At 43.5% G+C, this 26,543-nt stretch overlaps 1 protein-coding gene across 2 annotated transcripts in view; it reads right to left on the bottom strand.

Annotated features, from left to right (window-relative positions):
• The window catches only part of GALNT10 (polypeptide N-acetylgalactosaminyltransferase 10), a 122,212-nt gene extending 96,328 nt beyond the window's left edge, over positions 1 to 25,884 (bottom strand). Inside the window, exon 1 of one of the 2 annotated variants that reach the window (XM_073355269.2) lies at positions 25,644 to 25,884. In XM_073355269.2, the coding sequence (XP_073211370.1) occupies positions 25,644 to 25,796 (153 nt within the window). In that variant the 5' untranslated portion in view covers positions 25,797 to 25,884. Of the gene's footprint in view, positions 1 to 15,689; positions 15,853 to 25,643 lie in introns of those variants that run through there. The other variant, XM_073355270.2, reaches the window with a different exon arrangement.
• Positions 25,885 to 26,543: the final 659 nt, after the last annotated feature.

Raw genomic sequence — 26,543 nt, forward strand, 5'->3', positions numbered from 1 at the left:
TCCAAATCATTAGGCTTGCACTTCATTTGATACGTTCCCTGCTGGATCACAGGGGGTCATGTTCCTTCAAGCAAAACGTTCAGTCCCTGCTCAAGTAGTCACCCATTGATGCTTCCATCTCTAATCTTTTCTTGGAATTGTGGCTCCCCAGTTCCTTGCAGATACTGGGATCGGGAGGAGAGCAAGCTTAGATAGAAAGTCTGAAGAAGGATCTTGAGTTTATAGTGGAGGGGAGTGAAGATTTCCTTTAGCCATCTTGTGTTGTACAAATTAGCTGCAGCCCTAGCTTGTACGTATAAAGACACCTAGCTCTGAAACACTAACGTATCTGCTCACCAAAAGAGTACCCTTGCACAAAAGTTATAGAGCTGAAAAGTTTTATTTAAAAACACAATCCCTCCTCTTTTCTCCCGGTCAGACTTTCTGGGAACCTTGCTGGCAAAGATAGAAGTACATTTCAAAAAGTTTGATCACTATTAACTGGGGAGTTTTATGTACACTTAATTAGATAGCTGTGGGCAGTGATGTATAGTACTCCTTAGTCAGCTGTTATACCTACCCAGGTCTGATGAAAGGGCAGAGGAGGTTTCTGAAGGTCAACTCCCAAGTGCTTTTGGTGTGGCTGTTTCACCAAATCAGCTGCCTCTTGGAAAAAGGTAGGATGGGTGTCTCTGAGAATAACGCAGTTGCTTTCTGAGCAGATACTTATGCTGGCAACCATGAGAAGCAGACAGTGTTCTCTGTCTGAGATGTCTGGTACCAGAAGGTTTTTCTGGGTATGATACTGGAATATAAATATAAGAATCTGACGGTGGCTCTGAAAACATTGAGGGGGTTACAGGAAGGAAGAGGGTCACACTTTTCCACTCCAAAGAATTATACTACATGAACAGGGCTTGATAATTTGTGATGTGAAATTGGAGGGGTACCAAATAAGTCTTTTGGCCAAGAAGGTCCTTTTATCTTGGAGTCCCCTTGGTGGATCGAGTCCGGTCTTACACTGCAGAGACGTATAATCCTAGCGTCAGATGTGTGCAGAAATGTTGAAAACCCTTATATAGGGCTTGGTAGCACTTTTCCACCTGCTACGAGGTGGGGAGGAGTGAGGCCTGCATATGCCAACCACAGACTTCTACTGGATCTTGAAGACCCTCACTGACTGGAAGGGCAATTCTTGTGGGCAAAGAGGCACTGAGGATATCAAACAATTTATGGCCATTTCCTTGAATCACCATCTCAACAATCAATGTGCCTGCCAACCTTGAGAGCAGCTCCTGGAAGGCTCAAAAGCCCTAGATGGCTGGTGCCAGGGTGACTGCTTCTTCTGGGAAAAAGAATTTTTTTAGGTGGAGAGGCAGTTGGAGGGTCCCCAGAGTTACCTCACCAAAAGGTGCCTCCAGTTTCAGCTATTCAGTCACTTTAGCTACTGATGCCAACAACAACAGAGATCTCTTCACTGGGAGGTGTGAGGGAGGCTCCCCTCCATGATCTCTAAGAAAGCTGTCCCTAATAAGGCCAGTATGGCCTTGGCAGCAGATTGTACTGGTATTGATCACCCGCAGTCTGGCCCTTCCATTGCCAGTCCTGCCACGCTCTACAAAATACCCTTGGTGTACAGTCTTGCTCTGCTCAAGATGGGGAGGAGGAATGGCCTAGTGATGATGAGAAGTAGATCTTTGCAATGGAGGCACAAATGGATGCAGTTTCAGTGTTTATGGTGGGACTGATGCCAGCACCGGTTTGAGTGACAGAGTGAAAGAGGTTCATCAAAGGCGCACTTCAGGTCTGGGAAAGGCAAGTCCTTGGTTCCAGCATTGGTACCAGGGCAGGTGTTCTTGTCAACACTGGTACAATTTTCTCTCAAGCCTTCTTTGCTGCTGGTGCCTTGACCCCACCCCTCATTGTCGAAGAGGATTTCAAGAGCTTATCTGCGGCATCAGGCCCCCCTTGCGGGATGATCTTGCTGAACACTGAGCTACACTGGGACTCCGCTCAGGAGCACTGTTCAGCCTCAGAAGAGGACTGCACACACCATGCTCTGCACAGAGATCAGCACCAATGTAGACAGTGACGTGGTTGGTGTTGATCTCTGTGCTGGTCCCAACAGCCTCGGCACCCTTTCAGGTTTTTTCCCAGCGCTGGAACCAGAGGTGTGTTGTCTGTTTTCAGTGCCCCATCTACCAGTCTTCTTGGTTCCAGTATGGAGAATGCATTGTTTCTTGGCATTTCCAGATGTGGGATGAGGAGCAGCAGCAGATGCACTATTATGAATGTGTTCTGAGCCAGAAAAGGCATCTCCCACATCCACTGATTAAGGACATTAGGCCATAACAGGAAGGAAAAGGATTAAACCTAGTAGATTTACAGACCATCATTGCTAAGAGTCACGCTGCTGCTGTACAGTGGGGTCTCCCCCTTTCTTAAGTGGGGGAGAACCACCAACAAAAAGTTTAGTAAAAGAAACTTAGAACAAAAAGGAGAGGTGGTTTGACAGTCCAGGTTCTGTCTTGCTGCCATGGGCAGTAAGACGGAACAGAGGAAAGTCTGGGGTTGCTCCACCCTTTATGCTCTCCCACGGGATCAGTAAGCACATACATTGTCCTGCTGGATACGGCTATTCAAAGATTCTGAGCTTGCGCACAATGTGTATACGCACCCTACAGTGAGAGCCACGATGACACACTCAAATAACGCAGCGTTTAAGTGTTCAGACTGAAAAATTTTAAACATTTTTATTTTAGTGACAAGATATTAGCATGCCTCTGTGTATTGTGAGTGTTCTAATCTGGAGCTGGGTGATCTTGTGTCTTGAACCAGTCACAGACCACCTTGCCATACAAATCACAGTCACATTTAAAAGCTGTGAAAGGAGGCACTGTCACTTTAACCTGTTAGAAGATACACGGCGGCATCTGTCCCCAAAACTCGGCTGTCCCCATAAAGTGAAGTCAATATCTTACAGGATCACAAAAGATCGTTCAGCAGGAAAAAATCCTAAAGGAGGATATAGGGTAAAGCTCCTGGGTTCAGACACGGGAAGCTTGACTCAAGAGTTTTATTTTTACCATTTCCTCATAATACAGCACGTACAATATTTACAGAGCAGTTGGCTTCCAGAAGACATTTGTCAAATCCCATTTAGAAGTGATAATGTCTAAAACATCTGGAAAATAAAGTTGTCTGGCCCTAATATTGCCAGTGTTTGAACAGAAAAATCAAAACCATATGCCTGATCTTAGCTTAGTCTCAAGTGATCTACACTTTATAAGGTAACTTATTGTTAAATTTTTAAAGTCCCATGAATTGGATTCTACTAATTGGACTTCATGAGCTTTTCAGTATGTGTTTGTTTGTTTTTTAAATTCCCTACTCCCACAAGCCTTGCTAGTTTTATTCTGTATTAAGACAGCATTGAAGCATCTTCCAATCCAATAAGTTTTAAAAACCATATCCTATACACAATATATTTTCCACTCCAAAACTCAGTTTCCCATAAATGGGAATACTGTTTTCCATGGGGTCTCAACACCAATATGGGTGAGTACCTCCTACAAGGGGAAGACATTTTCCTATTTGTAACCTCTCCTTTTTTGCAGGCTAGTAGAGTCTTCCCAGTGAAAACATCCAAAACTGGAGGAAAACAATTGACACTTACACTACACTGGTCTACTCGAGACACTTGGAGAGGCTGGATTGGTTTGTTACAATGTAGCAACAAGCATTTTTTTTTAATAGTTTAAAAGTGTTTTTAAAATAGTAATGAAGAGACTGCAAAGAAGTTGGCAGGTGGATTCATGGGCTGACACAATATCTGAAACTAGTCTTTTTGAAACAGATTGGATTTCAAGGTGATAGCATCCCTTTACACTTTTTGTGGCTCATAGCTTATATATTCGCCCAGTGCTAAATAGGAATTTTTCACAGAACAATATGTGAATGTTTCCTTTTGAATGTGTGTATAGTTTGCAAATACGTTCACAAGACCTGTGACTAAGATTCTTCGGGGTGTGTACAAGTTGACCCTTTACCCCTGAGAGTCTGATCCATTTCTCCTACCCAAGGAAACTTCCATCAGCATTTGGTCACCTATTGATCAGAAGGAAGTGACAGTTAAAAATAAGAAAAGCTGTACAAGGTAGACTTAGGCCAGCTCTCCTCATAAGAATGGCCATACTGGGTCAGACCAAAGGTTCATCTAGCCCAGTATCCTGTCTTCCGACAGCGGCCAATGGCAGGTGCCCCAGAGGGAACGAACAGAACAGGTAATCATCAAGTGATCCATCCCCTGTCACCCATTCCCAGTTTCTGGCACACAGAGGCTAGGGACACCATCTCTGCCCATCCTGGCTAATAGCCACTGATGGACCTCTCCTCCGTGAATTTATCTAGTTCTTTTTTTCCCCACTCAGTAATCAAAACACACTGCTGCTTTGGAGACAGAATTTTCCCGAAATTAAAGCAATTCATTAAAAACCTTCTTGGGCTTATACTGAACACAGAGGGAAAGTGAATCAGGAGGGGAGACTCACTAAAACTAGAAAACTGACTTCATCTCCAGGTGAGAAGTTTTATAATGAGATGCTATCAAAGAAAGTGGCAGAAGAGGTCAAACACATACCATGGTATTCCCTGTGAAATTTAGGAAGGTTTAAATAAATCTCCTTCTCTCCCCCCGCCCCCCCGGTTTCTAAAAAGATGAACTTTTAAGCAGTTGCATGTAGATAACAGCAGTCACTTAATTACCTTTAAACAATGACATGATGGAAGTCTTTAATCTCAATTAAAAATCCTGGCTAGCACGCCTAGATGTATAACAGAGCTACCTCCCATACCAGTTCTAGGACTGGTTGTAAATATGAAGGGTCATTATTAATTTTAAAAGTGGGATAACCAGCTAGTCCTAACCTTGCCAGCAACACTTTGTCATTGTCTGACGACTTAGCAGGCTCTCCTATGCATAACAGTAATTGCATGGCAAGATGATAAGATAAAGAAAGGACAGGATGGGTAGATTATTAAAAGGGTAAAATATTATGCTATTGATATGTTAATTTTTTCTTTGCATTTTGCATCTGATAACTATCAATGATTTACATTTAATGAATTATACATATTTGGCTTATCTAAGTGGTCCAACAGCACCACAATGTCCTGCCAAGTAGATATAACAATTCCCAGTCCCTATACTGGAGAGCTGGGCTCTAACCTGTCCCTGTGACTACTCAGTTTTTCCACGAAAAAACGGACCCGATTCTTGGCAGTTTCACAGCTTCACAAAAGGTTCTGAATGGCAGCAGTGCAAACTTGAGTCAATTTTTACTTTCATCTCTGAGGAAGTCTATCTACAAACTAAGGAATACAGCATTTCATTGACTTACATTTGGTCTCATATTTGGAAAGTTATCTTCATAACCACAAGGGCTAAAAACAACAAAAAGAAATGGAAGTTTAGGTTCTGTAGAAATTAACAGTACTCACCAGGGAAGGATGTTTACAGGTCCCAGGCAAAGTGGCTTTTTCAAGCTCCAATTTTGAAGACAAATTCGGTGTCAATTCAAGCCAAAAAAATCCGGTTTGGGAAGATTGATGCCTATCATCTCTCAAATGCAGTCATATTTTTATAGGCTAAGAATCCTGCCCAGACTCAATCCAAATTCAGCCCCCTCAACACTGGGTCTTTTCTGCATTTGTTTAGAAGGAGCCCAAGAAGAATGGGCTTCAGCTTTTAAGCAACTGCCACTTCCCACCTATTGTGAATAGAGTGGGGCAATTCTTACTCCCATAACCATATTGGGAATCTGTGTTAAAGTGTACAGGGCTCAGAAATACCAGGCTGCCAACAGAAATGCACTCGCAATCCATATAAGACTAGCATATTTAAAAAGCAAAGTATTGGCCTAAACAGGAAAATATACCAACGTTTAGATGTTGGCTTATTCCATTATTCATGACACGTGAATGAGAAAGCAAGCTCTTTTCACAGATATTGGTATAGAAACGAAACCTAGGCCAGTACAATTTGTATTTATGGTACAGCCTTTTAAGGGCTTGCTGTCCCAAATCATTAAAAGTACATTAAATACTTGACCACAGCAACTGTGTGGGCTGCCAAGGACTTGTGACAATAGATTCTACACAAGACAATTTTCTTTTTAATAGTGTAGAAACTGTCATGCAAAATAATCAACAAAACGTTTTAGAGTCAGTCAAAGGCTGCACAGGAAAAAGGGTTTTAAGTGGCTCTAACTTGGACAGAGTTCCATTTTTGTCTTGAGTAGCACCATCTAAGATCAAACCTCACATCCCATGGGATTTAATTTCAACGTTCCACATAGAATGTATTTCTAAAATATGCCTTGTATCCATTGCCATCAGCAAAGAGATACAACTGCATCGTAAATACCCCCAAAGTGGCTGTTAATGGCTGTGTCAGTCTGCAAAATGCCAAACGGCTGCAAGAAGAGATTATATATTTTATTCTGACTTGACTGCTGCAGCCCACTGTTCTGTGGACTGTAAAGAATGGATCTAGTTTGAAAGGGATTTACTATTGGCTGTCAATGGACTTCAAGAAATGATTGAAATGTATTTGAATAACTTAACAACTTAAATCTATTTTTAATTAAGACAGCATTTAAAACCATTTTCAGAACAGTTGGGAGTCCCATAGAATGTGTTACACAGCATCCAAGGAAGCTTGCCATGTGTAAATACTCGGAGATCACACATGGCCAAGGAGGAGGAAAGCCAACAATTCACAAGGGTGCCTACCACCGTCAGTAAAATGTATGTATAGGTCATTTGTTAACTTTTCAATTACATGGTGGAGTCGTAAAAATACATATATGTACTTTTATCAATGTCATCATGCTTACTTACCCCAAGATGTGCATACAAGTTTTTCACTGTATTTTTTTCATAAAGTTTGCAATACCCAAGCCATAGCCACAGAGGGCTTGAATTACAAGTATTAATTGCTAGTTATTTGTAGCAAAGTCAAGCTCACATGATCTTTTGCCTTTGGAAAAAACCTGTCTGGATACAGATGAACTTTTCTTTTACTATTTTGAGATGGTTTAGGCTTCCCTTTTTTATTGTTGTTTTGTTTTTTGGGCAAGTATTTGATAAATAGATTGACAGACTGTTTATACTGAGTAGTAAACTATCCCCTGCTGAAGTGCTGTTTTGTAACTTCCATCAATTATAACCTTATGTGAATTAAAGCAGATATCCAACAGTATTCAGTAGAGAAAGCAGTTAGAGGCTGGGGAAAGTCCATTGTTCACCAACACTGAGATGTTACTGCAACTGGGATATTACTGCAACAATGGTTCTCTAACTATAGTCCATGGCAAAAGTGTAGTACAGTTGGCTGGTCACCTCTCCATCTTCCATCTCTCAAGGTTTCTAGCTGCTAAATTGCATTAAAAGACAATAAAACATTTACATCCTCTCCTAGTTAATCTCTTCTACATAAGTAATTGCCAGAGGTGTTGCACGTATGTTCTGCAGTTGCACATGGAAAGAGGAGAGACGGTCCACACAATGAACGGACGGGAAGGTGTCCACAAAAATCTGTTAAGTTGTGATCCACTCTATAAAAGAATATGAAAACGACTGTATTATAATGCCACTGTGCTGAAGTGCCAACATAGTTAGCACTTGGAGGCGAATCTTTAGCTCCACAAAGCCCAAATAGCTAGGCTGGACTCTGGGTAGATGTGCCATGGGTAGTGCTAGGATGGACAAAAGGATATCTTTTTCCCATGACAGAGCTTCCCCATGGAAGCCACTTCAATCCCACGGCTGTCTTCCATGCCTCTATACAGTCCACTTGTGGGGAGGAGTCAGCGGTAGTTCTTCTGCCCATAAAAAACTAGCCAGCCCCACCTCACCCCAAACCCTTGGACAGTAGAACTAGACTGATTCTATTGCGTATTTGTTTTATATATTAATGTTGGCCACAGAACCACAGTATCTGAGTGCATGGACTACCTCTGTAGCAGAAAGTTGAAGGCTGAATTTGTCCTTTCATGAGTGGATCTAAAAATGAATATTAGTTTGCTGATTAGACATCTAGTGGCTTAGCATGACATTTAACCAATATACTTCATTTCATGTAAACGTGAACAAGAAAAGTTATTTTGCTAGACCAGGGAATGGTACAAACCTTACCTAGACTGATTCACTTTTGACCCACCCAGCATGGTTACTTGCACACTAACAAGGCTTCCCAGCCTCTTTTGTGCTCTCCCACAGCCAACTCATCACCTCCCAGGGAAAGGCAGCACTGGGGAAAACAGAAGCCGATGGCAAAGAACCAAGAATTTATGGTGCTGCCGAAGTCTGATCCCAGCGATGGCGCAGCTCTACGTAGAGAGGATTTAGCTAAGCCTCCGTCTTTTGACTCTAACTCCTGCTGCAAGCTAAGCCACTTCCCTCCAAAAGTTCAGTGTTCTAGGAATACAAGCCAGCATTTGTGACTACTGTTCCAGCTGCAATAACTCTTTCTGGAAAGCTGTTTTAGAGATTTTATTTTGCTGAAGGGTATTGTTTAAGTGTTTCCACCATTTTGGCTGCAGATCAGAGTAATCTCTTGCATGCTGACTACAGGCTGTCTCGGTGGTTCTGCAGACTAATGGGAAGAAAACTTATAGCTTTTTAAATTAAAAGCTTACAAGAACTTGTGCATCTATCTTGACAACTCCAAGCAACAAGATCCGATTGTAACTCTTGTCCTCCACCTTCCCCCACTTTATTTTTCTTGTACTGTCTTGTTCGGATGTGTTTAAATTTTAAGATCTTTGGAGCAGAGACCTTCTTGTGTAAGGAATTTGGAACAATTTAGGTATGAAGCAGATATATCAAGAGTCAGTGTAGACTCCAGATATGAACTTGTAAACTTAAAATGCTGGACTATATTTAATATGTTTAAGAGCACCCTATTGCCCAGCAGCTTTCAGAGGTCTCCTATATTAGCCATAGGATACTTGAGAAGAGGCTGATCAAAAAGTAAAAGTTTAAGCTCTAGAAACTCTTTACCTAACCTTTTGAAAAAAAGATATGACCCCGCTTTATGTAATTCTTGTCCTTTTTAATTAACTGCCTAAAGCACAGGATTCATTACATAGTTTACATATCCAATGAATAGAGCGATGCATTATACATTATTCTCGTTTAGAAAGCTGAATCAATCCTAAGTGAATAAATTCAGCAGCACTGAGCACGTGTGAAAAACTCACATTGAATCATTCACTATAAACTTGTGATGAAATTACATTTACATATAAGACAGGATAGAACAGAGAAGCAAAATTTTCATTTTCAATTTCATCCAGAGGTGTGCTGGGCCCATAATGACATAATGAGATTGCTGGAGACTATGTACACATTTATCCTAACAATGCATCAGGTTAGCTAATGAGCAAAAACACACAAATACCTTAGCTTCATTTAATTATCACTGAAAGAGAGAGGAAGGGATGAATGAATGCTTTATGGCTACTTTTCCAATCATAGCCTTTACCTTTCTTTTAATGTCCAGGAGTGGCAACCTTTGGAGAGGCCACTTTACTGGTAATGCTGTTCAAAAATAGATTACCTTCAAGGACAACTAGAACTCCACATCAACAGTTAGTGATGAACCTAACTTCAGTGAGTTCAATAATATTCGATAGCAGCCATGCTATTACTGTTAAGATATGACATACAAATGAGGAAAGCGGATATTCCTTTTACTACTATTGTTGGTCTAAACAGGCAAACAATTACAAGGAAATGTTTAGAGGTCAGTTCCCTTCACAACTCTGACAGGCTAAGGATGGATCTAGATGCAGGGATCTCATTTATCAACTGAGAAGATTTAAGGAAAAAGGAATCATGAAACCTTAAGAGATGTTCTCTGCACATTAGATGTTTGAGAATTCCTAAGATCTTTAAGCACTGGGTTTAGTTACCAGTGAAAACCTCAATGTTCCTTTCCATGACGCTGGCAGAGTATGTGTGACAATATAAAGTCAGATTACTGTACTACTGGGAAAGTTGCTTTTTTGGTACAGATGTCGGCAAGCAATTTGGCTCTTCAGACACTTGCTACGGAAAGACTATTAGAAAGGGGTCTAAACTAATGTAATATTTCTAACTGGAGTTACTTTGTGAGAGAAATGTTTTCCATTTGAATACTGTACATTTTTCTCTTACAGATATCCCCACAATTCCCACGCAGTAATTATTCCTCCCAGCAAACCCCGGAAGTTTATTTCTACATTCCTAAATATTGAGTTACTTATAAGTGATCATGTTATTGGCCAGAATGGAAAGGACTCCAGCCATGTGATGTACAATAAACAAATCTGAAAAAGCTTCAAAAGCTGCTAAGTGGGAAAGATCTGTACAGAAAAGTTTGTAGGTAGACAAGTCACAATGATAATGAGTGCAAAACAGGAGTTATTACTAATGAATTCATAACTTGAATTTAGCTAGGAATAAATGAGTTGCTTGCTATTGCAGTAGAGGAGGAAATTATGCCCATTTTAGCATCCACAGTAGCAAGACTAAAGCAGAAATCCCCTCTTCCAATGCTGCAAGCAGATGAGAGGATTTTTTTTAAAAAAAAGCTTTTGAAATACATTAGTTTATCTGGACCTTAGGCTACTCCAACCCCAAGTTCCTTTCTTTAACTTAAGCTGTACATTAAAACTACTTTTGCCAGGAAACAAATTTCAAAGAAGCAGCAATTCAAGAACGTATTTTAACACAACATGTGGCCTGTTATGATTTATCAGAGAAATACCCTGTTTTGAGCCATTCAGTGTTTGAGAGATGTACAGGCAACAGGAAGTAGTGCAGTATGTTAGTGAACTAGTCTTTCACCTTTGATGGCAAGAGCTCAAGAGTAGCCTTCAGTCCCCATTTGCACATATCAGAAGGAACACTAGCTGAACATATTTCAGCATGATTGGCAGCTTCTGGTCAAGAGAAATCCAAGGCAGGGATAAACAAGGGTGTTACTTGAGTAGAATTAAGAGGAGAGGATGGGGGGAGGGTGTGGTGGTGAAGAGAATTTTTCATGGCACCAGACTGCACTATACTTCCATCAAATCTATAGTACTGAGTCTCTCCTTCTCCAAGGCTTTAAAGGCACTGCCATGTAAACAGAGGAGGAAAAGTGCAAACAGCAGGAGCGTAAGTCATGACTCATGCAAAGGGCAAAAAACAAAGGTCAGCAGAAAAGGCAGGGTTTTTATAAAAAGGGAAACTTATACAATATACAGAGAAATCTACAGGAAAACTAAGGGGATGTTGTGTCTCAAGAAAGTTAAACCTGAAATGACTTGCAAGAGACATACCATTTCAAAAGACAGAACCTTTAAAATATGAAAGGAATAATGTAAAAATATATTTAAGCCAATTCAAAAGCCACTACATTCCTTGTTCTATATTTTGCCCATTCAGCTTTTCCACACAGAGCCACGTTTCTCCTTCTATTTTAGCCTGCGGTGCTGGTCCCACTAATCACTAACATATGTTCCAGCACAGAGCATTTCCTTTGGTATGCTTTAAAAAGAAGTGGTGTCACAAAGTAATAAGCATTGGCAAATATGGTCCGTCAGTTTTCATTTCAACTACCATAAAAACAGCAGAGGTGTGCTGGGCCCATAACGCAAAAGTTGATGGATCATAATCATCCCGTTAGCACCTAGCTCCCTTCTTTGGGCTAGATAACTGATTGAGGTCCCCTTTCAGTCCTACTCTTGTATGACTTCACTGCATTAGGCAAGATAATACATAATACAACTGTCTCTGCGGATATGGGGAAAGTGGTGGACATGATACATCTTGATTTTAGCAAAGCTTTTGATACAGTGTCCCACAGTATTCCTGCCAGCAAGTTAAAAAAGTATGGATTGGATGAATGGACTGTAAGGTGGATAGAAAGCTAGCTAGATCGTCGGGCTCAACAGGTAGTGATCAACGGTTCGATTTCTAGTTGGCAGCTGGTAACAAGCAGAGTGCCCCAGGGGTCGGGCCTGGGGCTGGTTTTGTTCAACATTTTTATTAATGATCTGGATGACGGGATGGATTGCACACTCAGCAAGTTTGCAGATGACACTAAGCTGGGGGGAGAGGTAGATATGCTGGAAGGTAGGAATAGGGTCCAGAGTGACCTAGACAAACTGGAGAATTGGGCCAAACAAAATCTGATGAGGTTTAACAAGGACAAGTGCAGAGTCCTGCACTTAGGATATAAGAATCCCATGCACTGCTACAGGTTGGGGACCAACTGACTAAGTGGCAGTTCTTCATAGATCTTACAAAGGCTTTGGACCTAGTAAGCAGAAAGGGCCTTGTTCAATTGCTACAGAGAATTTGCTGCCCCTCACTTCTCCTCTATCTGATTTGACCATTTCATAATGGCATGAAGGCTACAGCTCAATATGAAGATCAATATGGTAGCTTTGAAATCCAGAAGGCATCAAACAGCAATATGTTTTAGCACCAACACTCTTCAGTATATGTTTCTCTTTGCTGATTTGTCATGTTCTCTCACCTAGCACCCAAGGTATACACCTCCATACAAGAACAGATGGAAAATTCTTCAACTATGCCGATCTAAGAGAAAAAAGCAAGATTAAACACCTGTTGATAAAAGAGCTTCTTTTCACCAAGAACAGTGCTCTTCACACATGGTGAAGAGGCGCTCCAGAAACTTCAACAGGTTTGCATTAGCTTGTGATGAATTTGGACTAGCCATCAATCTAAAGACAACAAGGATTATGATACAAAGATGTGTTTACTGCACCCAGAAGTTTTAATAGCTACTACAATGCTAGAAGTTGTGCACCATTTAGCATCAACTGTATCAGATGAGCTTGTCATCTAGAGATGGGTTAATTCTTGCACTGGAAAGGCAGCCACCACATTTGATCAACTGATCAAGCATACAAGGGGTAACAGAAAACGGACACTGAACACCAATATGAGGGGTTTAGCAGACACGCATCCTGAGCGCATTGTGCCTGGTGGCGAGACCTGGCTCACCTACAGCAGGCATGAGAGAATGCTAAAGAGTTGCCACGCTTGCTGTCTGGGTTGTATTTTAAATATCGAATGGGAAACCAAACTTCCTGATTCCAAAGTACTTGAGAAAGCAAAATCGCCAAACCTAACCATTATTAAACACAGGTTTCAGAGTAACAGCCGTGTTAGTCTGTATTCACAAAAAGAAAAGGAGGACTTGTGGCACCTTAGAGACTAACCAATTTATTTGAGCGTAAGCTTTCGTGAGCTACAGCTCACTTCATCGGATGCATACTGTGGAAAATACAGAAGATGTTTTTATACACACAAACCATGAAAAAATGGGTGTTTATCACTACAAAAGGTTTTAACACCCATTTTTTCATGGCTTGTGTGTATAAAAACATCTTCTGTATTTTCCACAGTATGCATCCGATGAAGTGAGCTGTAGCTCACAAAAGCTTACGCTCAAATAAATTGGTTAGTCTCTAAGGTGCCATAAAGACTCCTTTACTATTAAACACAGACATTTTCATTGGCTGTCATATGTACTGGATAGGTGCATTCCCAAGTACCTCCTGCATGCAGAACTTGTGGATGCTGCTCCAGAGCACTGGATTGATGTAGGCTCAGGTTTGCAAGGACGTTTGCAAAAAGGATTTGAAAACTTTCAACACGGACACTGCAAGTTGGGAAGAGGCATCTAGCAACAGGTTACAGACTGGAAGTCACCTGGTGCTACACCAGGAAGTTGAGAAGAAGTGGTTGAGACACAGAAAAGCGGAGAGAGCTAAGAGGAAAACACAGAAGGCCTCAAGCACCACTAATGCACTAGTTTCATCTTCTGGACCTGGGCCTTATGTCTGCACCAGGGGTGGCAAGGACTGCTGCTCAAGAATTGGACGTTTTAGCCACGCACGACCCTGCAGCATGACACAGTAACTGAACTGCTTTGGTGCTTACACAATCATCTTTTGAGATGGACAGTTGCAATCCATTCAGAAGAGAGGATCAATTTAAGTGCCATTACTATGCCCAATTATGTTATTGTTATTTACTTTGTGTAAATACGGTAATTGCATTCATTTCTCATGTAACACTACAAGAGGTGATTAGGTTTAGGAGGAGAAAAAAATCAATGATTAAAGAGAACATGAGATTTTTTTTAAAAAAAGGTTGCAGAAATGCCTCACATAAGCACATTAAAATTCTGTCAGTTTATAAAAGAAAGACTTATTATTTACAAGAAATCTGTAAGTCTGACAAACCTGAGTAGTTCCTCACACACATCCAGAGACCTTATTACACCATCAAAAAATGTTTATTCCTCTATGAAGAAATTAATTGCTAAGATGTATGAAAACTGGTAGGTTAAAGTTGATTTGCAATACAATTTCTTTTGCATCCTTTTAGTTATAAACTAGGGGAGTGACTTTGAACGCTGTACTTCTATTTGATTTCTACTTTCACATATCAATTCTCAATAAGTTCCTACCACTTTCTTCAAAATCTACAGTAGCTTACTGAATACCTGCAGGTTCTGCTGGCTGGTAGTTAAATACCATACAAGCTAGTGGATGAGGTATGTGCTTCTCATTCCAGAGCAAGTTCTGAACCTAGAAAGTTACACCAAGTAAAGTTTATTAACTGGTTCCCACCTATTTTGCTATGGAAGAATTCCATTCATTTTCTGAGAAAAATGATCCAGAAGAAATTTCACAATCAAATTAGATAACACCCAAATAAATATGTACTATTAAGAGATTTTACATGCACAGACATTATGGAAACCACCAACTCTGTTCCCTTTGCACATACAGTAATATTGTATACTAATTATGTTAACTTCTAGTAACAGCTATGTGATTGAAGACTGTCAGAATGCACTACATAGAGCTACTAGCTGCTTTTCTGTTATTCCACATGCACACTGCCAGTTTCAAATGATATGTAGGGGTAATACCCTACAGCTGAGTTTTAATACTCACAGTGTCAAATAAAGAGGGGCAATAGCTGGGAATGACTTGGAGTGCTTAAGGACATTATGAAGCAGTGCAGCCCACATGCTGAGCCATGTGCATGTCTGAATTATGCCACTTATACTCAACCACAGTGTTGTAATAAAAACAAGATTTTAGGAAAGCATTAGCAATTCTTTCGGCAGAGTCAAAATAAGAATCAGTAAGGATAATTTCCAACTTCTCCTAGTTGTCTTCCAACAACTCCACTGCTACAAGTTTTCCACCAATGGTGCAGCTACATCAAAGGGAGCAGTAGCTTAAATACAATATAGAGAGGGCCTACCTCTTTCACATGTTGTTAAAGAATACTTGAGTCCTGTCTACATTAGCACCTTAGTGCAGCTGCACTGTTATTGAAAAACAAGTACAGAATACTTTTGGTGTAGATGCAAGCCTACAAGTGAAAACTCTGCATTAAGGAAGGAGGTGATGGGAAAGTACCAAATTAGCTTCACAGCTGTTTTTCATAGATATGTTGGTATATAGCCAAATTGTTTTTACTATCTTTGCTTTAATTTAAGAAATATATTGAATCTGACAGAACCCTATGCAGCACATAATTCTACTTCTAGTGACATATCAGGCACAGTGTTATTGTGTAACATCTCTTGCTAAGATTTGACTTTTCAGAAAGGACTTAAAGGCTACCTCTATAACTTGTACAGGTGAAATAGACGGGAAGATTATGCACAAACAAGCCAGGAATAGAGAACACTTGCGCTTAGACGACGATTCAAGTAGTAACATCAACGTCCTCAGTTTTTAGGTCAAACAGGATCTGCTCATACATGAAATGTCCAAAGTTTCTTTTGCCTGCAAAGGTTGAGTCATGACATTTATATGTACAAGTGTTCGGATAACATCCACTGCTGCTGGTTATACTTTCATTGACATAATTATATTTAACGGTCGGGAAGGGGAAGGTAATAAAGAATTTGTAGTTACAGGTATTGAAGGGAACTTTTGGGGTCAACTTCATTATATTCTATGCAGGTTCAGTAGATACAACATTTAAGAATGGCCATTGATGGTAAGCTGCCACCAACTGCTCAATCAACCAAAAGTGCTGATAAACTACCTAGGAAGTGAATTTGTAACTAAGTCTGGTTGTACATAAATCTTGACTGTCAACATATGATCCATATTCAGAGCAAAACAGAAAGACAACTACATGATATGGTGTTCAGTGACATGATGTAAACAGCAGATGATTCAAGCCAGAACAGTTTTACAAACTATCTTCATCATAAGAAAAGGTCTTCCATCAGTGAAGTTGTTTTTTTAAGCGGTACACTAAGTCAATTTAAAGTGACTAAAGACTGAGCCAGAATCTCTAATAAAGGGAAGGGACCTCAAAGAACAGAAGGAATAGTAATCATTTTAAGCACATGCAACATAAGGTGCTTGAAATACAATCCACCTGTTCTCCTCTCTCTACATGACTGTCTCAGCTAAGAAGAGTCATCTGGCATGTCAAAACTAGAAAGAAGAAATCCCAGAAAGTGCAATTTTTCACTCCCCAGTCTCAGTCCAAAATTCTATTTTGGTCCATGGTTCAGCTCAGTTGGATGTTCCAAACCCCCCTGTAGCTTCATCAGTAGCAACGACTGTGGAAAGTTAGCCTTGTAGCTACAACCTAAAGCTCATTTTATTGTCATAAAGCATCCGTGATGCTTAAAAAGCCCAGATCCAGAACAATCTCCCTGTTGCACAATCACACTGAAACAAGGGATCTTTGCTGATCAGCATACTGAAAATAAGAGTCATTCTCAGAACAGGTTTGCTTAGTTGTAGCACTTGGACTTCAGTCCCCATGAGCAGGATGTAAAAATTCTTGGCTACAAAAGTGAAACTTTTCAACTCCTGTTTTTATCAGGTACTGGGCTAGCCAAAGGTACAGTAAACAGTGATGGAATCTCAACAAGGTTTAGGACACCTCCCAGTAGTTGGGACAGCTGCTGGATTCTGCTAAGGCACTGCTTCAGACCCTGCTCGAAGGTCTTTCATATCAGGCTTTGGTTAGCAGGAATCTGATCAATTTGAAGTTCCATTTCCCATCAGCTGCCAGAAAAGAGAAAGTTATCTTCTCTCCTCCAGACCCCACTGGCTCTTGTTATGGAGCAGGATGTCAGCTATTCCCTCCCATCACCCAGCTACTGTTGCTTAGGTCCTCCTCCCCTGTGAATAACTCCACTGCTACTGCTCAGAGACCTTCCCAGCAGCAGCATGAAATTGACAATTCTTGACAGTTTCACAGCTGCTCAGGATTTGGAATAGTAGGGTCACTTTAATTTTACTTTTTGGTTTCTTGACAGAGACATCAGCAACAACAGTAACACCATAGTTTGGCTACAGATACAGGAAGACATTGCCTCACTTCATTTTCCATTCACAATTGGAAGGTCATCCTTGCAACCATAGGAAACCTTTTAAAGTCAAACATTTGCTAAAATGTATAGTTTAGTCTCCCAAACTCACCAGGGAAAGCTTTTTACTTACAACTAGATTTTTCAATTATAAGTAAGTTTTCAATAAATTTATTTATGAAAATAGCCAAACTGTCAAAAGGTGGATGTTCTTTGCTTTACTCTTTTGTACTAACTGTGGAGGGCAACGAACTGAATAATCATGTGATTTATATAGTTCCATCACACATACAAGTGAATTTAGAGAGTAAATATTATTGCTACAACCAGCTAAAGGGTTGCTCTGTAAAGCACCCACACTATTTGAGAACAAAAGCTGCACAGACATCATATTAACTACTTCATAATAATACCGGTACTGTTATTGTTTGGCAAATTCTGAGTAATACATAAAAAGCAAGTTTTTGCCCCTGAAAATTTCCCCTGAAGATTACTTACACTCTATATAAATTAGAGGGAAAAAGAGACAGCGTTTTAAAAACCCTATACTCCCTTATGATACACTCTGCAGACAGGAGAGTCTGGTGACTGTTACCAAAGAGGTATAATGATGAACTACAATTTAGACCATTAGAAGACTGGTTCTACACAAGTATTTACCTAGCATGAATCAGCAGCCCACAAATCCATGTGGATAACAGTCAGTGCTCACAGTACACTTCTATTGCATGCAACACCAGTATTTCAGCTATCCTAACCTTCGTCAACCACCACCAGCGGAATCTCCATTCCCCAACAGTGAAGGAGAAACCCATTGTAGACTTCCAGATTTTAAGTTTTGGCAAGTATGTCAAGTTTTTTTAGAAGCAACGAGACAACACCTAACAAATATACAGAAGAACCTCAATAACCTGCACTAGCAGGAGGACCACCAATGTGGAGTGGTAACGTCTGCAAACTATAAAGAAACGGGGAAAGACTTCAAGGCATTATTGAGAAGATAGGAAGCTGGTACATCAAGAAATTCACATTCGCCCTGTTCCCAGCACAGCAGTGAAATCTCATTTTTCTGTGCTAAAATAAAAACCAAATCCAAGAGACCATTTTAAATGTGGATTTGTGGGGTTCAGCTATACTTTGTTTTTAGCAGGTGTACGTTACCTTATTTTCCTATTTGCATCCCTATTTTTCTAATCTAAGCAACAGTTATGACAGAGCTCGTGGCTGGGAAATCTTTTAGTTTGCAGCACACGCTGTTTGACCTACCATACATTTGCTTAAGTGAGAAAAAAAGATGAATACATGGTAAGATTTACAAACTTTATTACCTGAGCATCCTGAGATTTGCATACCAGTTCACTTATAAAATTTGAGGCTAGAATGTAAAACCTACTGGACTAGTAGCCTTGTTGGTTGCCAACAGAAGGGACAGAACACCTGTAGGTTATATAGTCCCCACTTGATGTTCCTATGTTAAGAGCCCTCCAGTCGCACAGTTACAAAAACAAAGGAATAGAGAAGCAATAGACTTCTTAGTTTATAGTTTCTGATTAGCAGTTATACCAATATAACATGGTATAATGATGCTTCTGAACAGGCAGTTGTAAGTATAACTCATTACATTAGTGCCTCCAACATCTGCAAAGCCAGTGACTTCTTGTGGCCCTGTCCTCTTACACCAGAATAAAAACTTACATTAAGAGCTCCAAAACAAAACCAACGGAAAAAATAATGAATGCCAGCAGAACTAATCTGCTTTATTAAATCAATATTCTTTTCAGCCAGCATCATGTTTCACCTGAGCATGAAAATATGTAAGCGATTAGCTGTCTACTCATTTATATGGCAACAATTTAGCATAATCTTTCCTAGAATATATTTACATGGTTCCGAAATACTTAATTTCCTGATACATTTATCAGCCACTAGAAAGATTAAACAGGGTAAAATCCCTTGTATTGATTTGTTGCCATGCTAAAGGTAACAGCACATGGAAGACAACCAGACAGATCCCTTGTACAATTTAGAATTTAAGTCACTGATAATGCTTGTGTGTGTTCCTGGAACTGTTTTTTATATTCTAATCCAACTGTTACTTTGAATGTTTGTCCTGTGCAGTTATTCTGAGGGGAAAAAACAAACAAACAAACAAAAAAAACAAGTGATAGCAGTAAACGTTATATCCTACCTAAAAAGGAATAAGACAGGCAGGTTTTTTTGAACAGCTCAATTTAATGTAACATTAAAGGCATTTCATATTCCACTAAGCCTTTTTATAAAATGGGACTATATGAAAAGCCAAAATTCAAGATAAAAACAGGCAAATATTTTTCCCTGTTCTGCCTACAGCCTTTTGGGGAGCAAAGTCTTCTACAAAGTTACAAGCTTTACTATTAACAAATCAGTTCTCTGATCTGGCTCCATCACAGACAGCAGTGCTGGAGAATACCAGACAGACTATCTGATTTACAAACTGGAAGCTGATAAATAAAGACGACAAAACCATTAATATTTATCAGCACTGAGGAGGAGAGGCCAAAAGAGAAATGTGACGAGGCACCCTCGTGTCCAATAAAACTTCTTAATCAGTTAGAGGCTAAATCTATGACAATAACAAAACAGGTTTCAGAGTAGCACCCGTGTTAATCTGTATTCGCAAAAAGAAAAGGAGTACTAGTGGCACCTTAGAGGCTAAATTTGAGACTAAATAAATTTATGCTCAAATAAATTGGTTAGTCTCTAAGGTGCCACTAGTACTCCTTTTCTAATAACAAAACAGTTTTTGCCTTAATTTAATTGCATCTGAAGTTATTTGTGCCAATATAACCAACTTTCTCCTCCAGGATAATTTCTTTCAGTGATAACAGGAGCTATTATCTTAGGGCTTGATCCTGCAAAGTTTGCACATGCACATAATTTTACTCTTTCTTGCTCTAAAAACCCTATAATTCTGTGATTTGATTTAAACAGCTGCAGAGATTATTTATGTAAAGGGTTATTTTGCACTGTAAGGAGATTAAGCAGCCTCTTACTCAACATGTTGAGTATCTTTCCTTTTATTTTCCTACATTAAAAATAGAATTTTAGATTAGTTATATTTTTAGTGTCTGGAACAAAGCCAGTATGTATTATTAAGATTGAGAGCTCCTTAAGACAGAGGATACCTTTTTTCCCCTATTAAAGCAGCAAACACATTGGGGGTGCTACTAGTTAGTAGTAGTAATATTTCAATAGCAACCAAGATATCTCACGGACTTTCCACACACGCAGTAGGATATAGTTTCTGCCCTGTATAGTTTACAGTCAAAACTAAAGACAGGTCAAAATTTGGTGACATTTTTGCTATGCATCAAATAGATGTTAAATATTAATGTTAATAAGATACAGAATATGAACTCCACTGTAGAAGCCCTCTACACCAACATTCCACACAAAGATGGACTACAAGCCATCAGGAACAGTATCCCCGATAACATCACAGCAAATCTGATGGCTGAACTTTGTGACTTTGTCCTCACCCATAACTATTTCACATTTGGGGACAATGTATACCTTCAAATCAGCAGCACTGCTATAGGTACCCGCATGGCCCCACAATATGCCAACATTTTTAAGGCTGACTTAGAACAACGCTTCCTCAGCTCTCATCCCCTAACGCCCCTACTCTACTTGCGCTATATTGATAACATCTTCATCATCTGGACCCATGGAAAAGAAGCCCTTGAGGAATTCCACCATGGTTTCAACAATTTCCATCCCACCATCAACCTCAGCCTGAACCAGTCCATGCAAGAGATCCATTTCCTGGACACTACGGTGCTAATAAGTGATGTTCACATAAACACCACCCTATACCGGAAACCTACTGACCACTATTCCTACCTACATGCCTCCAGCTTTCATCCAGACCACACCACACGATCCATTGTCTACAGCCAAGCTCTACGATACAACCGCATTTGCCCCAACGCCTCAGACAGAGACAAACACCTACAAGATCTCTATCAAGCATTCTTACAACTACAGTACCCACCTGCTGAAGTGAAGAAACAGATTGACAGAGCCAGAAGAGTTCCCAGATGTCACCTACTCCAGGACAGGCCCAAGAAAGAAAATAACAGAACATCACTAGCCATCACCTTCAGCCCCCAACTAAAACCTCTTCAATGCATCATCAAGGATCTACAACCTATCCTGAAGGACAACCCATCACTCTCACAGATCTTGGGAGACAGGCCAGTCCTTGCTTACATATAGCCCCCCCAACCTGAAGCAAATACTCACCAGCAACCACACATCATACAACAGAACCACTAACCCAGGAACCTATCCTTGCAGCAAAGCCTGTTGCCAACTGTGTCCACATATCTATTCAGGGGACATCGTCACAGAGCCTAATCACATCAGCCACACTATAAGAGGCTCGTTCACCTGCACATCTACCAATGTGATATATGCCATCATGTGCCAGCAATGCCCCTCTGCCATGTACATTGGCCAAGCTGGACAGTCTCTACGTAAAAGAATAAATGGACACAAATCAGAAGTCAAGAATTATAACATTGAAAAACCAGTTGGAGAACACTTCAATCTCTCTGGTCACTCAATTACAGACCTAAAAGTGGCAATACTTCAACAAAAAAACTTCAAAAACAGACTCCAACGAGAGACTATTGAACTGGAATTAATTTGCAAACTGGATACAATTAACTTAGGCTTGAATAGAGACTGGGAGTGGATGGGTCATTACACAAAGTAAAACTATTTCCCCATGTTTATCCCCCCACCACCACCCGCCCGCACTGTTCCTCAGGCGTTCTTGTCAACTGCTGGAAATGGCCCACCTTGATTATCACTACAAAAGGTTCCCCCCCACCCCGGTAATAGCTCACCTAAGTGATCACTCTGGTTACAGTGTGTATGGTAACACCCATTGTTTCATGTTCTCTATGTATATAAATCTTCCACTGAATGCATCTGATGAAGTGAGCTGTAGCTCACGAAAACTTATGCTCAAATAAATTTGTTAGTCTCTAAGGTGCCACAAGTCCTCCTTTTCTTTTTGTTCAATAAGGGCAACATGAGACTCTTACATATGGAGAACTCAAAGATATGGGGCGGGGGGAGGGGTAAGTAGTGGCAGACCACCTCAAAGGAGCTTCACAGGCTCATTGCTAATCCAAGATTAAGGCAATTCTACAGTGATGATTCTGAAAGATCAAAATAAAAAAGCAATTTAGGATAATTCTCACCATATTTTCAGTCTCTAAAAGCATAGCTAGAAATGTCCCAACCAGAAATTAGACTCTCTTTTGGTTAAAAGCCAGCTTCCTTTTCCTCCAACAGGACACATGATTTTACATCTCTCCCCTCTTGACAGAATAGCAAATTATGTGAAGTCATAGAGCAATGTGTTTAACCTGTTTTTTAACCTGTTTAACCTGTTTAACCTGTTTTTTATTGTCACAGAGCTCTACAACTGAAGTGCAAACATAAGGCAGCCGCAGCAGGAACTCCAAGCATTTCATAGAATCATAGAATATCAGGGTTGGAAGGGACCTCAAGAGGTCATCTAGTCCAACCCCCTGCTCAAAGCAGGGCCAATCTCCAGTTTTTGCCCCAGATTCCTAAATGGCCCCTTCAAGGATTGAACTCACAACCCTGTGTTTAGCAGGCCAATGCTCAAACCACTGAGCTATCCCCTCCCCTCCCCCCCCAGCAATTTAATATTCACGAGGCATATTTCTTAAAAAACTCTGCAGATGTCAGAAGTCACAGCACATACATGCATCATGGTATGTTTTATATAAGCGGACATGGAGAGGTTCCCTTTGTTATCAGCTAAGAATACCACAAGGATATGACTCTAACCATGCCTGTATCAATATATTGTATTGTAAAGGCTTCTACCAAGTACTTGAATCTGAAAAATTATTTATTTTTGGGATGGAACCGCAAATCTCCACTTTGAGCCTCCCTCAGAGAGCGCTCTCTCTCTCTCTCTTCCTCACTAAGGAGCAGCTAGGATTACAAGTCTCTATACCTTCATGGCCAAGTCTCCAAGGAAGGTAAAGATTTAGACACCCAAGAGCATAAGTTATTCCGAACAAAGACAGCCTTGCAATGGAGAAGCTGACCTGATTTGATAGTTCATGCTCCTTAAGCCCCAGTCCGTCTTAATGACACAAAAACAAACCAAGAATGGGACAAAGAAGGGAACTCAGAGGACTACAATCAAGTAGTGAGGTAGCTCCACTCAGCCAGATAAAGCTACTTTGACACTGAAGGGTCAGGTATGGAAGACACCCCCCCCCCCGTTAAACAAAACGGAAAGAACAAAGGAGTGCGTGACTCCCCATCACTGCCACCTCCTTGGAAAGGTGAATGTGGCCCCTATCTCCCCCTCCTTCCCAAAGGACAAGGAGAAAATTCAGATGGGCCTCCCCCATCTCTAACCCTCCCAGAGATACAGGGATGGGGGCACCAGGAGTCCACTGCTTGCCCCCTTCATCCTCCCCCCCTTAGGGGAGGTAAGAAAAGCAGATAATATTTATTCCCCCCTCCAATCCCCAACTTTCTAAGAGGGTTAGAGAGAGGGAAGGTGGGGCATCTGAGGCCCAAACATTACCCTCACCCCATAAGGGAGAGAGAAATGAGGAGCAGGGAGTAGGGAAGGCTGGGGGCAGCCTCATCAACCCCACCCCCATAGGGAGAAACAGGGAAGAGGAGCGTCCCTCTTCTGCCCCTTCCCAGATCCAGCCCAGGGACAGCCGGACCGCCTCCTCCTCCATCCATCCTATACAGGAATCTGCCCCTACAGGGGCAGCAACTTCCCCACCCCCTAGGAGGCCTTCTGCTCCGTATAGGAACAAGCTGCTCCGGTTCAGCCATTCCTCTCCCTCAAAGACTGCTGCCCCCCATGCCCTATAGGCAACTTTCTCCCCAGTCCCTATGGTAGGAGCCGCTGCCCCCACACTCCTATACATGACTCCCCCCATCTCCACATGAAGCCGCTGTTCCCCACGCTCCTATAGGTGACTAAGCCCCCACCCCTTGTGGAGGCAGTCACTGCCCCCCTCCCGCCCTGTAGGCAACTCCCTCCCCATCCCCACACAAAGCCGCTGCCCCCCCCCGGCCCTATAGGGGGCTCCTCCCCCATGGAGCCACTGCCCTCCACTCCCCTGTACACGACTCCCCTCATCGAGCCCCCACGCCCCGATGGGCGACTCTCCCCCCAGCACCCACGGGGAGAGCCGCTGTCCCCCCACGCCCCGATGGGCGACTCTCCCCCCAGCACCCACGGGGAGAGCCGCTGCCCCCCCACGCCCCGATGGGCGACTCTCCCCCCAGCACCCACGGGGAGAGCCGCTGCCCCCCCACGCCCCGATGGGCGACTCTCCCCCCAGCACCCACGGGGAGAGCCGCTGTCCCCCCACGCCCCGATGGGCGACTCTCCCCCCAGCACCCACGGGGAGAGCCGCTGTCCCCCCACGCCCCGATGGGCGACTCTCCCCCCAGCACCCACGGGGAGAGCCGCTGTCCCCCCCACGCCCCGATGGGCGACTCTCCCCCCAGCACCCACGGGGAGAGCCGCTGTCCCCCCCACGCCCCGATGGGCGACTCTCCCCCCAGCACCCACGGGGAGAGCCGCTGTCCCCCCACGCCCCGATGGGCGACTCTCCCCCCAGCACCCACGGGGAGAGCCGCTGTCCCCCCCACGCCCCGATGGGCGACTCTCCCCCCAGCACCCACGGGGAGAGCCGCTGTCCCCCCCACGCCCCGATGGGCGACTCTCCCCCCAGCACCCACGGGGAGAGCCGCTGTCCCCCCACGCCCCGATGGGCGACTCTCCCCCCAGCACCCACGGGGAGAGCCGCTGTCCCCCCACGCCCCGATGGGCGACTCTCCCCCCAGCACCCACGGGGAGAGCCGCTGTCCCCCCCACGCCCCGATGGGCGACTCTCCCCCCAGCACCCACGGGGAGAGCCGCTGTCCCCCCACGCCCCGATGGGCGACTCTCCCCCCAGCACCCACGGGGAGAGCCGCTGTCCCCCCCACGCCCCGATGGGCGACTCTCCCCCCAGCACCCACGGGGAGAGCCGCTGTCCCCCCACGCCCCGATGGGCGACTCTCCCCCCAGCACCCACGGGGAGAGCCGCTGTCCCCCCCACGCCCCGATGGGCGACTCTCCCCCCAGCACCCACGGAGCCCCCCGCGCCGCCCGGCTGCCGCTCACCTGCGCCTCCCCTCCGGCCGCCGCCGCCCCCCCCGGGCCGCCCTCCGGCTGCCGCTCCCGGTAGAGCGCCCAGAGCCCCACGTTGGGCAGGAAGACGAGGGCGGCCAGCGCCAGCCCCACCGCCTGCAGCAGCCGCTTCTGCTTCCGCCGCATCGGAGCCGCCGCCGCCGCCGCCGCCGCGCCCGACCCGCCGCCCAACTTTCCCCGCGCGCCCGCGCCGGAGAGCTCGGGCGAGCCGCCGCTCGGCCACTTCCGCTCCGGGGGGGCGGGCGCTACCACTCCCACCGCGGGGGCGGGTCCCGGAGCGCCCCGCCCCCCCGGCCCGCTCCAACGCCCGTCCCCGCCCCCCCGGCCCGGCGTGCGTGAATGGTACCGACCGGCCCCCTCGCGCGGCCGAGCGAAGAGTGAACTCGGCGGGGGGGGGGGCGCTCAGGGGTTCGCGGGGGGGTCGGTCCCTGCCCTCCCGCGTCCCCCCCCCCCCGCAGGGGCTGAGCCAGAAGAGGTGGAGGTTGGAGATGGGGGCCTCGGGCGAAAAAGGTTGGGGCGCCAGGGACCCAGGGGCGCCAATGGTTCAGAAGGGTTGCGGCGGGAGGGGGACACACACACACAATGTCGGTAAACCTGCAGCGGCGGAGAGAGCCGATCAAAAAAAGTCAATGGCCTGATCCTCAACCATGCTGAGCCCCCAGACCAGCCCGCACTGAAGTGGGGGGGGGGAGCATAGGGGTTCGGCGCCCCCAAAGATCAGGTCCTAAATGGACAGCAAGGGCGCAGGAAAGCAGAGTTGGACGTACAGAGTGGCCATGACCTATGTTGGCATGGGTGGAAAAGCGCAAGACACGCCAGGAGTTAAATGTACAGCAGTGCAGTTAAACAGACAAAAAGGGTAGCTGCGCAAGG

The sequence above is a fragment of the Lepidochelys kempii genome, chromosome 8 (genome assembly GCF_965140285.1).
Source record: "Lepidochelys kempii isolate rLepKem1 chromosome 8, rLepKem1.hap1, whole genome shotgun sequence".
Taxonomy (NCBI): Eukaryota; Metazoa; Chordata; order Testudines; family Cheloniidae; genus Lepidochelys; species Lepidochelys kempii.